Source organism: Notamacropus eugenii, chromosome 2 (assembly GCF_028372415.1).
Source record: "Notamacropus eugenii isolate mMacEug1 chromosome 2, mMacEug1.pri_v2, whole genome shotgun sequence".
In the NCBI taxonomy this organism is placed as follows: domain Eukaryota; kingdom Metazoa; phylum Chordata; class Mammalia; order Diprotodontia; family Macropodidae; genus Notamacropus; species Notamacropus eugenii.
The window spans coordinates 67863128-67879642 of NC_092873.1; the positions used below are offsets into that span (position 1 = coordinate 67863128).

The window sequence follows — 16515 nt, forward strand, 5'->3', positions numbered from 1 at the left end:
TTCATGACCCCACATAGAAAAGACACAGGGATGTGAAAACTGTCAGGCTGTGAGAGGGAACAGAGCACAGTTTACAGACCCTCCTCTTTCTGAGGGATCCAGGACTTTGCCAAGATGGCCTCAGGGCTCCGACTTTCACCCTGGGCTCTGGTGGGACTGGCTTTCTGTGTTGGCTGCCTGGGCTGTGTCAAAGGAGGAAAGGTGCTGGTGATCCCCGTGGATGGCAGCCACTGGCTCAGCATTCGTGAAGTGATCCAGGAGCTCAGTCTGAGAGGCCATGAAAGTGTAGTCCTGGCACCAGAGCTGTCCTTGTATGTCAGGGAAGGGCAGTACTACACTCTGAGGACCTTTCCAGTCAAATTCAGCAAGGATCGCTTTCAAGAATTAGTGGGATCTGATTTCCAATTGGTGTTTGACCCAAAACCTTCTCTGAAGAGATTTTTTGACATTGCTATGCTCTTTAAGAGGATTGCTGACATGTTTGTATGCTTCTGTACTGACTTATTCTATAACAAAGAACTGATGAAGTCCCTGGAAGAGGCCCACTATGATTCTGTTTTAACTGATCCTGCTAATCCCTGTGGACCCATTCTGGCGCACTATCTCTCCATTCCAGCTGTTTATTTCTTGCGAGGACTCCCCTGTGGCTTAGATACTGAAAGCACTCAGTGCCCTGATCCATCTTCCTATATCCCCAGATTGGCCACAGAAAACACAGACCAGATGACATTCCTACAGCGGGTAAAGAATATTCTATACCCTTTGCCCCAGAACATGGTGTGCCATTTCTACATGAAGCCTTATGGAAACCTGGCTTCAGAAATCCTTCAGAGAGACACGAGTTTAGTGGATGTTCTGAGCCATGGATCTGTGTGGCTTTTCAGGACAGATTTTGTGTTTGATTACCCTAAACCCATCATGCCAAACATGGTCTTCATTGGGGGCATCAACTGTGCCAGTGCCAAGCAACTCACTCAGGTTGGTATGGAACATGTTTGCCAACATTGCAGATGCCACCCAGTTGGTTAATTAGAGCATCTTTTTTCTAAGAGAAAATTTGGTTACATTTTTAAGTAGTCTCCGAACTTTTGGTTTACCGGGGTGTTCTGAGAAGAAGATTGCCTTATAATTCTGGGACATTTTGTGAATTGGGCAGAACTGTGTGATTGGCTTGAGGCAGATTGATATATCTGAGTCTTTTGTCTGAAAACACTTTTTGCCAGAATTTCTTTGTGTTCTCATTGTCTCTAGTTCTTCAGTTTTTCAGGTCCTTAGGCATCAGGAAATCTGGTTCTGCAATGAATTATCATGTAACCATGGAGAACGGGGTCTGATTTTTTGCAGTTTATTTTCCTTATTAGTCATTGAAAGGAGATGTAACACAGAGACTTGGGCTTCTTAAAGTAGCCCTTGAGTCCTTGGTCAGAGACTCACTGGCTCATAGGTTGAAAGGATCTCAGACCCCTTCCAGTCTTCTCATAAATGGTGTGAAGCAACCTGGTTTGGTGGATAAAACACTGCACTTGAAGCCATGGAGACTTGAATTCAAACATTTTTCACTCTGATGCTGGAAAAGTCACTTACTGGTGATGTCTACTCTTTGGGTCTCACTTTCATCATCTGAAAAATAAGCTTGTTCTCAGTGACTTCTAAAGTCTCTTCAGTTTCTAAATTCATGAACCTATATAGAACTATGTAGAACTTAGAGCAGTAAGATAGCACAGTGGACAGAGTGCCAGGTGAAGAGAGCCTTGGCAAGGCTGGAGGCTCTGTGGGCAGAGAAAAGGCAAGACATATGACAGAGGATATGAACATAAACTCATTGAGACATGAGAAGTGATGGGAGACTGATTGATGGGTGAAGAAGAGGAATGACCCAACCCAAGGTTGCAAATACAGGTGACTGGAAGGCTAGGATGCCATCAACAGAGTTGCAAGGGTTTGGGTGAAAAGGACTGGGAAATTGGGGAAAATAGACTGATTTGTGTTTCACTTGCAACGTTGATTCAATCCAATAAACACTTCTGGAGAAAGGATTTAAGACTGAGAGGCAATGTGACCTAGGTGGTAGAGGGCTTGCCATGGAGTGAGGAAGATGAGGGTTCAAGTCATCCTCTGACCCCATGAATCACACATCAGGGTCTGTTTCTGACTAAAAAGTCAGAAATGTTGGTGTGAGCAGACAAGAAGGGTAGGAGACACTTGGGTCCTATGACCACATCATATATCAGCAGGTAGGATCTGACACACTCTGTAGACTTTGGGAGGGCAGGTTACAAAGAAGGCTGAGAAAGGGGATGGAGATCCTCTTGTTTAAGACGTGACAACTGAACATCAGATAACTCAAGGAACCTTGTCGTCTTTCAAGAACGCAACTCAGAAGTCAAGCCAAAGGAAAAATTAGAGAGGAAGGAGAAGAATTGGAGCAATGCAGAAAATAGAGAGAAAAATCCAAAGAAGAAGGAGGTGACATCAGCGTCCAGCGAAGCAGAAAAGTCAGGTCAGATGGGAATAGAAAACACAATTTAAGGGAATAAGTAAGAAGTCAGCAGGAGGAAATTCAATCTGGTGCAGACTGCTCATTAATGGGAAATGGGCAGATAGGGGAGGGGAAGAAAATTGGCCATGAGACTGGGCAGCCAAGTTCCTGGACAGTTCCTTTTCCTTCTCTTGGCTTCAGTTTTCTCTTCAGTAAAATGAGGGATTGGATGAGATGACTTCCATCATCTTGATATTTGGGAGGCAGTGATAATTATGTACAGGTATTGTTAAGACAGCTTTGCTCTAAGTATGTTTTAGGTCCAAAGGAAGAGAGAGCACTGGAGATGGAGAGAGAGATACTGACATTTTGTATAAATGATTAATCTAAGGAAGAAAATCAATCATATATCTGAAGAACCAAAAGTTCAATCTCTCTTTCAATTACCTTTTGCCTCATTAAATTAATTGCTTCCAAGACCAGATAAATATACAGCACAGGGTTATGGAAATGGCCAAATTGTCAGAGGGAACAGAGAAAAGTTTACAGACCCTGCTCTTTCTGAGGGATCCTGCTCTTTGCAGAGATGGCAAGAGGCTCTGACCTTGGCCTTGGCTCTGTTGGGACTGGCTTTCTGTGCTGCTTGCCTGGGTTTTGTCAAAGGGGAAAAGGTGCTGGTGATCCCCATGGATGGCAGCCATTGGCTCAACATGTGTGAAATGGTCCAGGAGCTCATTCTGAGAGGCCACGAAAGTGTCATCTTGGCACCGCAGGTGTCATGCACACCATGGAAGGCCAGAGCTACACTTTGAGGACCTTTCCAGTCACATTCAGCAAGGATAGTTTTCAAGAGTTAATGAAATTTCTTTTCCTTTTTACCTTTGACAACAAAAGCCTATTCTGAGAAAAATTTTTGAAATTGTTAAGAGTCAGGTGGTGATGGATGTGTACTTTAGCTTTTTTTTTTTTTACTTAGTCTGTAGCAAGCACCTGATGAAGTCTGTAGAAAAGGAACACTATGATGTCATTTTAAGTGATCCCGCTATTCCCTGTGGGCACAATCTGGCACATTATCTGTCCCTCCCAATTGTCTGTTTCTTGAGAGGATTTCCCTGTGGTTCGATGCTGAAAGCACTCAGTGCCCTCACTCATCTTTCCATGTCCACAAAATGACCACAGAAAAGACAAACTAGATGACATTCCTACAGCGAGTAAAGAATGTTCTATACTCTTTGCCCCAGAACATGGCGTCTCATGTCACCATGAAACCCTATGGAAACCTGGCTTCAGAACTCCTTCAGAGAGACATGAGTATAGTGAATGTTCTGAGCCATGGATTTGTGTGACTTTTCAGCACAGACTTTGTGATGGATTACCCTAAACCCATTATGCCAAACATCATCTTCCTTGGGGGCATCAACTGTGTCAATGACAACCAGCTCTCTCAGATTGGTATGGGACATGTTTACCAACATTGTGGGTACTACACAGTGGGTTACTTAGAGCCTCTTGTTTCTAAGAGAAAATCTGGCTACATTTGTAATTAGTCCCCAAACTTTTGGTTTCCTAGGATGTGCCAAGAAGAAGATTGCCTTGGAAGGTTTGTAACATTTTCTGAAATAGGCAAAACTGTGTGATTGGGTTGAGGCCAAGGGATATGTCTGAGTGGTTTTGTTTGTAAACACATTTTGCCATGAATTCTTTCTGTTTTCATTGTCCCTAGTTCTCCAGTCTTTCAGGTCCTTAGGAATCAAGAGACCTGGTTCTGCCACTTACCAGCTGTGTGACTATGGTAATGGCATGTGACTTCTTTGAAGTTCATTTTCCTCTTCAGTCAAATAAGGGAGATATAACATAGACTTTGGCTTCTTAAATGAGTCTTTGGGTCCTTCGTCAGAGATTAAAAGACTCATAGATTGATGGGACCTCAAAGACCATCTAGTGTCTCCCCTCATTTAAGAATAATGAGAAGCAACTTGATTTGGTGGATATAACACTGGATTTGAAGTCATGAAGACTAACTATTTTCTCACTTTGTGATTCTGGAGAAGTCACTGGACAGACATACTTGCACTCTGGGCATCAGTTTTGTCATCTATTAAATGAACCTGAACTCATTGACTTCTAAGGTCTATTCAGTTTCACAATCTATGAGGCTATAAGAGTGCCAGGTGATGAGGGCATGCACTAGGTTGGAGGCTCTGTGAATGGAGAAAAGGCAAGACATATAACAGAGGATATGAACATAAACTCAATAAGACATGGGAAGTGCTGGGAGACTGGGGGTGTAAAAGAGGAATGACTCAGCTCAAAGTTGTGAATTCAGATGACTGGAAGCCCGGGGGTGTCATCAACAGAGATGGAAGGGTTTGGGTGAAGAGGACTGGGAAGTTGGGGAAATAGACTGATTTGTGTTTCAATTGCAACCCTTCTGGAGAAATGATTTAAGACAGAGAGGCAGTGTGGCTTATATGATAAAATATTGGCCATGGAGTCAATAAAATAGGGGTTCAAATCTTCCTCTTACTCAATGAATCATCATGGCCTGTTTCTTACCAAGAAGACAGAAATGTTAATATGAGCAGACAGGAAAGATAGAAGATACTTGGGTTCTATGACCACATCATCTTCCTTTATGATAGGTAGGCAGGTATGATCTTGACACACATTGTAGACTTGGAAAAGCAGGATAGGAAGAGTGCTGAGAAAGGAGAGGGATATCTGCTCACTTAGGACCTTAAAACTGAACACTGGCTGGCTCAGGGGACTTGTCAATTTTCAAGAATTAGAATCAGACAAAAGCCAACAAAGAACCTACAGAGGAAGGAGGAGAGTCATAACAATGCAGAAAATGGAGAGAAAAATCCAAGGAAGAAGGAGGGGACAACAGTGTCCAGTGTAGCAGAAAAATTAAGTGAGAAACCACATTGCAAGGGAGTAAGTAAGAAGTCAACAGGAGGAAATTCAATCTAGTGCAGGTCATTCATTAATGGGATGTAGGCAGACAAGGGAGAAGGAGAAAGTTGGCCATGAGTGTGGGCAACCAAGTTCCTGGGAAAGTCTTCCCCTTCTCTTGGCCTCAGTTTTCTCTTCTGCACAATGAGAGGTTTGGAAGAAATAACTTCTAAATCCTCTCCCAAACTGAAATTTTGGAGGCTCTAATTGTTATGTGTTGTCAAGAATGCTCTGAGTATGTTTTTGGTTCAGAGGAGGAGAGATTAGGGGAGAGGGAAAGATAGTGAAATTTCTTTTAATGATTAATCTAAAGAAGTTAATATAAAAACGAAGAACTAAACGTTCATTCTCTCCACCAATTACACTTTGTTTCATTAAATTTATTGCTTCATGAACATACAAAAACAAAGCACAGGGTTACTAAAACAGGGAACAGAGGAGGTTTTCAAGATCCTGCTTTCTCAGGGATCCTGGAATTTGCAGAGATGGCTGCAGGGCTCAGACCTTCGCCCTGGGCTGTGGTTGGACTGGCTTTCTGTGCTGCCTGCCTGGTCTTTGTCAGAGGGGATAAGCTGCTGGTGGTCCCCATGGATGGCAGCCACTGGCTCAGCATGCGTGAAGTGGTCCAGGAGCTCAGTCTGAGAGGCCATGAAAGTGTCGTCCTGGCACCGGAACTCTCCCTTCACATCGGGGAAGGACAATACTACACTCTCAGAACCTTTCCAGTCACTTTCAGCAAGGACGTTTTTGATGATATGATGCACAATCATTTCCATCACGTCTTTCAACCAGAATCTTTCCTGAAGAGAGTTTTTCATATGATTACAAGGATGAAAAATGCCAGTGACATGTACGGTGGCTTTTGTAGGGACTTATTCTACAACAAAAATCTGATGAAAGCCTTGGAAGAGGCCCACTACGATGCAGTTTTAACTGATCCAATTTTTCCCTGTGGAGCTGTTCTGGCAAGGTATCTATCCATTCCCTCTGTTTATTTCTTGAGAGGAATCCGCTGTGGTTTAGATGCTGAAGGTACACAGTGCCCTGATCCATCTTCCTATATCCCCAGATTGGGCACAGAAAACACAGACCGGATGACATTCCTACAGCGGGTAATGAACATTCTATACTTTTTGTTCCATAAGAGGCTTTGTCACATCATATTTTCACCTTTTGAAAGCTTAGCTTCAGAACTCCTTGAGAGAGACATGAGCATGAGGGATATTCTGAGCCATGGATCTGTGTGGCTTATGAGGACAGACTTTGTGATGGATTACCCTAAACCCATCATGCCAAACATGGTCTTCATTGGGGGCATCAACTGTGCCAGTGCCAAGCAACTCTCTCAGGTTGGTATGGGACATATTTGCCAACATTGCAGGTACCACCCAGTGGGTTAATTAGAGCATCGTGTTTCTGAGAGAAAATTGGGTACATTTTTAATTACTCCCTAAACTTTTGCTGTCCCAGAATGTGCCGTGAAGATTGCCTTGTAAGGTTTGTGACATTTTCTGAATTAGGGAGAACTGTGGGGTTGGCTTGAGGCAGAAGGATATGTCTGAGTGGTTTTGTTTGCAAACATTTGTTGCCAGGATTTGTCTTCTCATTGCCTCTAGGTCTCCAGTCTTTCAGGTCTTCAGTAATGAGGAGACATGATTCTGCCACTGACCCACTATGTGGCTGTGGTAAAGGGCTCTGGCTTCTTTTCAGTCAAATGAGTCAACAGCCTTACACAGGCTTGGGCTTCTTCTATGAGTCCTTGAATTGTTGGTCATAGGCTCACAAACTCAAAGATTGAAGGGACCTCAGAGACCTTCTAGTCTGTCCCCACATTTTACATATGGTGAAAGGCAACCTGGCTTGGTGGATACAATGCTGGACTTGAGGTCAGTCAGAAGACTTGGATTCAAACATTTTCTCACTCTGTGATGCTGAAAAAACCCCTCAGTGGACAGAGAGGCCACTCTCTGGGCCTCAGTTTCATCATCTGAAAAATGAACCTGGACTCAGTGACTTCTAAGATCTCTTAGTTTCTAAAGTGATGAGCCTGTAGTACTGAGGGCAGCAAGATAGCACAGTGGATAGATGCCAGGTGAAGAGAACCTTGTCAAGGCTGGAGGTTCAGTGAGTGGAGAAAAGGCAAGACATATGACAGTTGATATGCGCACAAACTCAAGAAGACGTGTAAAGTGACTGAAGACAGGGCTTGAAGGAAACGAAAGACCCAACATGTGGTTAGGAATTCAGGTGACTGGAAGGTTGGGTGTGCCATCAACAGAGAAGGAAGGGTTTACATGAAGAAGAGTGAGAAGGTAGGGAAATAGACTGTTTTGTGTTTCAAATGTAATGCTAATTCAATTCAATAAACACCTGTAGAGAAATGATTTAAGACAGAGATGCAGGGTGACAGATAATAGAGGGGTAGCCATGGAATCAGAGAGATGAAGGTTCAAGTCTTCTTCTGACCCAAGGAATCACACATTAAGGCCTGTTACTGACCAAGAAGGCAGAAATGTCAGTATGAGCAGGCACGAAGGGTAGGAGACACTTGGGTCCTATGTCCACATCATCTTCTCTTTTATGATAGGTAAGCAGGTATGGTCGGGCACACACTGTAGACTTTGGAGAGCAGGTTGCAAAGACTTCTGAAGAAAGAGAGAGGTATCCCCTCCTTAAGGCCTTGTAACTTAACAGCAGATGGTTCAAGGGGCCTTGGGGCCTCCCAAGAATCAAATTTAGATAGAACACCAAAGAGGAAGCTAGAGAGGAATGCTGAGAATAAAAGTAGCATAGTATATGGAGGGAGAAATCCAAGGAAGCAGGAGGAGACACCAGTGTCCAATGCAGCAGAAAAGTCAGGTCAGATGGGAACAGAAACCACATCACAAGGGAGGAAGTAAGAAGTCAACTGGGAGGAAATTCAATCTGGTGCAGACTACTCGTTATTGTTGTATGTTTGTTCTTCGTTTTCAAAGAGGACCATGACATCCGGAAGATGACTTTCATGATTTTCAATTAACTTTGACTTGAGTGAGGGAGGGCTATGCAAGGTCACCAGCCTCACTTTCTCCTCCAAAGACATCTTGGTCCAGTAGCCAGATATTCATCAGGATGACTGCAGATGGCCCAGGATGTAGTGGGAGACCAGAACACTCTGGGCAGACAAGTTCTTGGGCATGTTCCTTCCGTTCTCTTGGCCGCAATTGTCTCCTCTGTACAATAGGGAGGTTGGATGAGATGACTTCTAAATCCTCTTCCACCTTGCGACTTTGGAGGCTATAATCCTGACATAAAAGTGTAGTCAAGACAGTTCTGTTCTGAGTATGTTTTTGGTCTGGAGGAGGAGAGATCAGTGGAGAGGGAGAGAGAGAGAGACTGAAATTTTTTTTAATGATTAACCTGAGAAAGTTAGTCATGTAAGTGGAGAGAAGAAAAATCGGCCTTTCTCACAATTACCTTTTGCTTCATTAAGTTTATTACTTCCCTGATTAGGCAAAGATAAGACACAGAGTTGTCAGGGCAGGGAGCATAGCAGGGTTTACAGATCCTTATCACTCTCATGGGCTCTGGACATTGTAGAGATGGCCACAGGGCTCTGATCTTTGCCCTGGGTTCTGGTGGTGCTGACTTTCTGTACTGCCTGTTTGGGCTTTGCCAAAGGTGGGAAGCTAGTGGTATTCCTCCTGGACGGCAGTCATTGACTCAGCATGTGTACAGTGGTCCAGGAGCTCAGGCTCAGAGGCCATGAAAGTGTGTTGGCACCAGATCTGTCCATGCACTTCAAGAAAGGACAGTCCTACCCTTTGACAACCTTTCCAGTCACTTTCAGCAAGGACTTTTTTCACAAGATGATGAGCAGTAGTTCTAATAAGACATTTGATGCAGAAACTTTAGTGAAAACACTTTTTGATATGACTACAACCTTGAAGAATGTTACTGATATTTACCTTACTTTTTGTACAGACTTAGTCTATGAAAAGGAATTGATAACGTCCCTGGAAGAGGCCCACTATGAACAGTTGTAACTGATCCCACTATTCCCTGTGGTGCCCTGGTGGCACAGTATCTGTCCATTCCAGATGTTTATTTTTTGAGAGGACTCCCCTGGGGGTTAGATGATGAAAGCATTCAGTGTCCTGACCCGTCTTCCTATATCCTCAGAATGGCCACAGAAAACACAGGCCAGATGACATTCCTACAGCGGGTAAAGAATGTTCTATACCCGTTGGTGCAGAAGGTCGTGTGCCACGTGATTTATTCACCTTTTGCAAGTCTAGCTTCAGAACTCCTTCAGAGAGAAATGAGTATAGTGGATGTTTTGAGCCATGGATCTGCGTGGCTTGTGAGGACAGACTTTGTGATGGATTACCCTAAACCCATCATGCCAAACATGATCTTCATTGGGGGCATCAACTATACCAGTGCCATGAAGCTCTCTCAGGTTGGTATGGGATGTGTTTAGCCACTCAGTGGGGTAATTAGAGCATCTTGCTTCCAAGAGAAAATCTGGCTACATTTGTAATTAGTATCCAAACTTTTGGTGACGCAGGATGTGCTGACAACGAGATTGCTTTATATGGCTTATGACATTTTCTGAAATAGGAAGAAATGTGGAGTTATCTTGAGACAGAGAGATATATCTGAGTGACTCTGTTAACATTTTACCATTATTTCCTTGTGCTCTCATTGCCTCCAGTCCACTAGTTTTTTCAGGTCATTAGGAATCAGATCTGGTTCTACTAAATACCAATCGTGTAGCTGTGAGGAAATCGGTCTGACTTTGCAGTTTGTTTCCATCTTTACTCAATTAAAAGAGCCATAGTAGACAGACTTAGGCTTTTTCAATGGGTCTTTGGGTCCTTGTTCAGAGATTGGGTGGCTCATGGATTGAAAGGATCTCAAAGACCAGCTAGTGCCTCCCTACATTTTACATGTGATAAGAGGCAACCTGGTATGGTGAACTGAACACTGGACTTGAAGTCATCAAGACTTGCATTCAAACATTTTCTCACTCTGTGATGCTGGGGAAGCCACTTACTGGACAGATATTCCCATTCTTTGGGCCTCAATTTCATCATCTGAAAAATGTGAATAGTCAGTGACTTCTAAGGTCTTTCAATTTCTAAATCCATAAGCCTATAGATAGCAGAAAGGACAGAGTCCCAGCTGACGATCGTCTTGAAAAGGTTGGAGGCTCTATAAGGGTAGAAAAGGCAACAGATATGACCATTGTTATGAAGATAGACTCAGTAGAACATGGTAAATGACTCGAGACTGGGGTTGAAGGAGAGAAAAGACTCAACTCAAGGTTATGAATCCAGGTGACTGGAAGCCTGAGGGTGCCATCAACAAAGATTAAAGGTTTGGGTGAAGAGGAGTGGGAAGTTGGGGAAAATAGACTGATTTGTGCTTCACTTGCAATGTTGATTCAAACCAGAAAACACTTTTGCAGAAATGATTTAAGTCAGAGAGGCATTGTGACAGAGACGAAAGAGGGATGGCCATAGATTGAGGAAGACGAGGATTCAAGTCTTCCTCTCCTCCAGTGAATTACCCATCAGGACCAATTTCTTACCGAGAAATCAGAAATGTTATTATGAGCAGACAGGAAGGACAGGAGGTATTTGAATCCTGGAACCACATTATCTTCCTTTATGCTAGGTAAGCAGGTAGGAGCTGACAGACATTGTAGACTTTGGAAAGCAGGTTATACAGAGTTCTGAGAAAGGAGAAGGGGATCGCCTCCCTTAGAACCTGATAATGAATCAACAGATGTCTGAAGAGGCCTTGGAGTCTTCCCTGAATGAAAGCAGACAAGAAGCCAGAGAGGAAGCTAGAGAGGAAGGAGGAGAAGCAAAGCACTGCAAAAAATAGAAAAATCCAGTGAAAAAAGGACAGGACACCAGTGTTCAGTGCAGCAGAAAAGTCATATCAGAAACTACATTAGAAGGGAGTAAGTTAAAAGTCAGCAGGAGCAAATTCGATCTGGTGCAGACCACTCCTTAATGGGAAATGAACAGATAATGGAGGAGAAGAAAGTTGGAAATGAAAGTTCCTGGGAAAGGCAGCCAAATTCCGGGGAAAGTCCTTTCCCTTCCCCTGGTCTCAGTTTTCTATTTCTATAAAATAGAGAAACTGGATGAGATGACTTCTAAACCCCCTTCTACGTCAGAATTGGCAAGATACAGTCCTGAAGGACCAATATTGTCAAGACAGATTTGCTCTAAGTATGTTTTTGGTCCAGAACTGGAGACTACAATGGGGAGGGAGAAAGAGATATTGACATTTCTTTTAATGTTTAATCTAAGGAAATCAACCGATCATATACGTTCAATGTCTCTTCCAATTATGTTTTGCCTCATGAAATTTATTGCTTCCATGAGGAAACAAATACAAGGCACAGGGCTGTCAAAGCTGCCAGATTATCAGTCTATAGACCTTGTTCTTTCTGAGGGATCGTGGACTTTGCAGAGATGGCCACAGGCCTCCAATCTTGGTACTGGGCTCTGGTGGGACTGGCTTGCTGGGCTGCGTGCCTGGTCTTTGTCAGAGGGGATAAGCTGCTGGTGGTCCCCATGGATGGCAGCCACTGGCTCAGCATGCGTGAAGTGGTCCAGGAGCTCGGTCTGAGAGGCCATGAAAGTGTCGTCCTGGCACCGGAACTGTCCCTTCACATCAGGGAAGGACAATACTACACTCTCAGAACCTTTCCAGTCACTTTCAGCAAGGACGTTTTTAATGATATGATGCACAATCATTTCCATCAGGTCTTTAAACCAGAATCTTTCCTGAAGAGATTTTTTGATATGATTATAGGCATGAAGAAAGTCAGTGACATGTACGTTGGCTTTTGTAAGGACTTACTCTACAACGAGAATCTGATGAAATCCTTGGAAGATGCCCACTATGATGCAGTTTTAACTGATCCCGTTGTGCCCTGTGGTGCCCTGGTGGCACAGTATCTGTCCATTCCCTCTGTTTATTTCTTGAGAGTAATTCCCTGTGGTTTAGATGCTGAAGGTACTCAGTGCCCTGATCCATCTTCCTATATCCCCAGATTGGGCACAAAAAACACAGACAGGATGACATTTCTACAGCGGGTAATGAACACTCTATACTTTTTGCTCCAGAAGAGGCTTTGTCATATCGTATTTTCACCTTTTGAAAGCTTGGCTTCAGAACTCCTTGAGAGAGACATGAGCATGAGGGATATTCTGAGCCATGGATCTGTGTGGCTTATGAGGTCAGACTTTGTGATGGATTACCCTAAACCCATCATGCCAAACATGGTCTTCATTGGGGGCATCAACTGTGCCAGTGCCAAGCAGCTCTCTCAGGTTGGTATGGGACATGTTTGCCAACATTGCAGGTACCACCCAGTGGGTTAATTAGAGCATCGTGTTTCTGAGAGAAAATTGGGTACATTTTTAATTACTCCCTAAACTTTTGCTGTCCCAGAATGTGCCATGAAGATTGCCTTGTAAGGTTTGTGACATTTTCTGAATTAGGGAGAACTGTGGGGTTGGCTTGAGGCAGAAGGATATGTCTGAGTGGTTTTGTTTGCAAACATTTGCTGCCAGGATTTGTCTTCTCATTGCCTCTAGGTCTCCAGTCTTTCAGGTCCTTAGTAATGAGGAGACATGATTCTGCCACTGACCCACTATGTGGCTGTGGTAAAGGGCTCTGGCTTCTTTTCAGTCAAATGAGTCAACAGCCTTACACAGGCTTGGGCTTCTTCTATGAGTCCTTGAATTGTTGGTCATAGGCTCACAAACTCAAAGATTGAAGGGACCTCAGAGACCTTCTAGTCTGTCCCCACATTTTACATATGGTGAAAGGCAACCTGGCTTGGTGGATACAATGCTGGACTTGAGGTCAGTCAGAAGACTTGGATTCAAACATTTTCTCACTCTGTGATGCTGAAAAAACCCCTCAGTGGACAGAGAGGCCACTCTCTGGGCCTCAGTTTCATCATCTGAAAAATGAACCTGGACTCAGTGACTTCTAAGATCTCTTAGTTTCTAAAGTGATGAGCCTGTAGTACTGAGGGCAGCAAGATAGCACAGTGGATAGATGCCAGGTGAAGAGAACCTTGTCAAGGCTGGAGGTTCAGTGAGTGGAGAAAAGGCAAGACATATGACAGTTGATATGCGCACAAACTCAAGAAGACGTGTAAAGTGACTGAAGACAGGGCTTGAAGGAAACGAAAGACCCAACATGTGGTTAGGAATTCAGGTGACTGGAAGGTTGGGTGTGCCATCAACAGAGAAGGAAGGGTTTACATGAAGAAGAGTGAGAAGGTAGGGAAATAGACTGTTTTGTGTTTCAAATGTAATGCTAATTCAATTCAATAAACACCTGTAGAGAAATGATTTAAGACAGAGATGCAGGGTGACAGATAATAGAGGGGTAGCCATGGAATCAGAGAGATGAAGGTTCAAGTCTTCTTCTGACCCAAGGAATCACACATTAAGGCCTGTTACTGACCAAGAAGGCAGAAATGTCAGTATGAGCAGGCACGAAGGGTAGGAGACACTTGGGTCCTATGTCCACATCATCTTCTCTTTTATGATAGGTAAGCAGGTATGGTCGGGCACACACTGTAGACTTTGGAGAGCAGGTTGCAAAGACTTCTGAAGAAAGAGAGAGGTATCCCCTCCTTAAGGCCTTGTAACTTAACAGCAGATGGTTCAAGGGGCCTTGGGGCCTCCCAAGAATCAAATTTAGATAGAACACCAAAGAGGAAGCTAGAGAGGAATGCTGAGAATAAAAGTAGCATAGTATATGGAGGGAGAAATCCAAGGAAGCAGGAGGAGACACCAGTGTCCAATGCAGCAGAAAAGTCAGGTCAGATGGGAACAGAAACCACATCACAAGGGAGGAAGTAAGAAGTCAACTGGGAGGAAATTCAATCTGGTGCAGACTACTCGTTATTGTTGTATGTTTGTTCTTCGTTTTCAAAGAGGACCATGACATCCGGAAGATGACTTTCATGATTTTCAATTAACTTTGACTTGAGTGAGGGAGGGCTATGCAAGGTCACCAGCCTCACTTTCTCCTCCAAAGACATCTTGGTCCAGTAGCCAGATATTCATCAGGATGACTGCAGATGGCCCAGGATGTAGTGGGAGACCAGAACACTCTGGGCAGACAAGTTCTTGGGCATGTTCCTTCCGTTCTCTTGGCCGCAATTGTCTCCTCTGTACAATAGGGAGGTTGGATGAGATGACTTCTAAATCCTCTTCCACCTTGCGACTTTGGAGGCTATAATCCTGACATAAAAGTGTAGTCAAGACAGTTCTGTTCTGAGTATGTTTTTGGTCTGGAGGAGGAGAGATCAGTGGAGAGGGAGAGAGAGAGAGACTGAAATTTTTTTTAATGATTAACCTGAGAAAGTTAGTCATGTAAGTGGAGAGAAGAAAAATCGGCCTTTCTCACAATTACCTTTTGCTTCATTAAGTTTATTACTTCCCTGATTAGGCAAAGATAAGACACAGAGTTGTCAGGGCAGGGAGCATAGCAGGGTTTACAGATCCTTATCACTCTCATGGGCTCTGGACATTGTAGAGATGGCCACAGGGCTCTGATCTTTGCCCTGGGTTCTGGTGGTGCTGACTTTCTGTACTGCCTGTTTGGGCTTTGCCAAAGGTGGGAAGCTAGTGGTATTCCTCCTGGACGGCAGTCATTGACTCAGCATGTGTACAGTGGTCCAGGAGCTCAGGCTCAGAGGCCATGAAAGTGTGTTGGCACCAGATCTGTCCATGCACTTCAAGAAAGGACAGTCCTACCCTTTGACAACCTTTCCAGTCACTTTCAGCAAGGACTTTTTTCACAAGATGATGAGCAGTAGTTCTAATAAGACATTTGATGCAGAAACTTTAGTGAAAACACTTTTTGATATGACTACAACCTTGAAGAATGTTACTGATATTTACCTTACTTTTTGTACAGACTTAGTCTATGAAAAGGAATTGATAACGTCCCTGGAAGAGGCCCACTATGAACAGTTGTAACTGATCCCACTATTCCCTGTGGTGCCCTGGTGGCACAGTATCTGTCCATTCCAGATGTTTATTTTTTGAGAGGACTCCCCTGGGGGTTAGATGATGAAAGCATTCAGTGTCCTGACCCGTCTTCCTATATCCTCAGAATGGCCACAGAAAACACAGGCCAGATGACATTCCTACAGCGGGTAAAGAATGTTCTATACCCGTTGGTGCAGAAGGTCGTGTGCCACGTGATTTATTCACCTTTTGCAAGTCTAGCTTCAGAACTCCTTCAGAGAGAAATGAGTATAGTGGATGTTTTGAGCCATGGATCTGCGTGGCTTGTGAGGACAGACTTTGTGATGGATTACCCTAAACCCATCATGCCAAACATGATCTTCATTGGGGGCATCAACTATACCAGTGCCATGAAGCTCTCTCAGGTTGGTATGGGATGTGTTTAGCCACTCAGTGGGGTAATTAGAGCATCTTGCTTCCAAGAGAAAATCTGGCTACATTTGTAATTAGTATCCAAACTTTTGGTGACGCAGGATGTGCTGACAACGAGATTGCTTTATATGGCTTATGACATTTTCTGAAATAGGAAGAAATGTGGAGTTATCTTGAGACAGAGAGATATATCTGAGTGACTCTGTTAACATTTTACCATTATTTCCTTGTGCTCTCATTGCCTCCAGTCCACTAGTTTTTTCAGGTCATTAGGAATCAGATCTGGTTCTACTAAATACCAATCGTGTAGCTGTGAGGAAATCGGTCTGACTTTGCAGTTTGTTTCCATCTTTACTCAATTAAAAGAGCCATAGTAGACAGACTTAGGCTTTTTCAATGGGTCTTTGGGTCCTTGTTCAGAGATTGGGTGGCTCATGGATTGAAAGGATCTCAAAGACCAGCTAGTGCCTCCCTACATTTTACATGTGATAAGAGGCAACCTGGTATGGTGAACTGAACACTGGACTTGAAGTCATCAAGACTTGCATTCAAACATTTTCTCACTCTGTGATGCTGGGGAAGCCACTTACTGGACAGATATTCCCATTCTTTGGGCCTCAATTTCATCATCTGAAAAATGTGAAT

At 43.7% G+C, this 16515-nt stretch overlaps 1 protein-coding gene and 4 pseudogenes across 12 annotated transcripts in view; all 5 read left to right on the top strand.

The window, feature by feature from the left end:
- Nucleotides 1–16515, top strand: part of LOC140525374 (UDP-glucuronosyltransferase 1A6-like) — a 148061-nt gene that overhangs the window by 101986 nt on the left and 29560 nt on the right. Inside the window, exon 1 of one of the 12 annotated variants that reach the window (XM_072640734.1) lies at nt 23–978. The exons of 9 other annotated variants lie outside the window; for them this stretch is intronic. In XM_072640734.1, coding sequence (XP_072496835.1) covers nt 115–978 — 864 coding nt within the window. In that variant the 5' untranslated portion in view covers nt 23–114. Of the gene's footprint in view, nt 1–22; nt 979–5904; nt 6784–16515 lie in introns of those variants that run through there. 2 more of the 12 variants (XM_072640736.1, XM_072640744.1) reach the window with 2 other exon arrangements.
- Nucleotides 2947–5799, top strand: LOC140530378 (UDP-glucuronosyltransferase 1-2 pseudogene; annotated as a pseudogene).
- On the top strand, nt 9016–9896 carry LOC140525380 (UDP-glucuronosyltransferase 1-2 pseudogene; annotated as a pseudogene).
- On the top strand, nt 11908–12831 carry LOC140525377 (UDP-glucuronosyltransferase 1-2 pseudogene; annotated as a pseudogene).
- On the top strand, nt 15004–15884 carry LOC140525381 (UDP-glucuronosyltransferase 1-2 pseudogene; annotated as a pseudogene).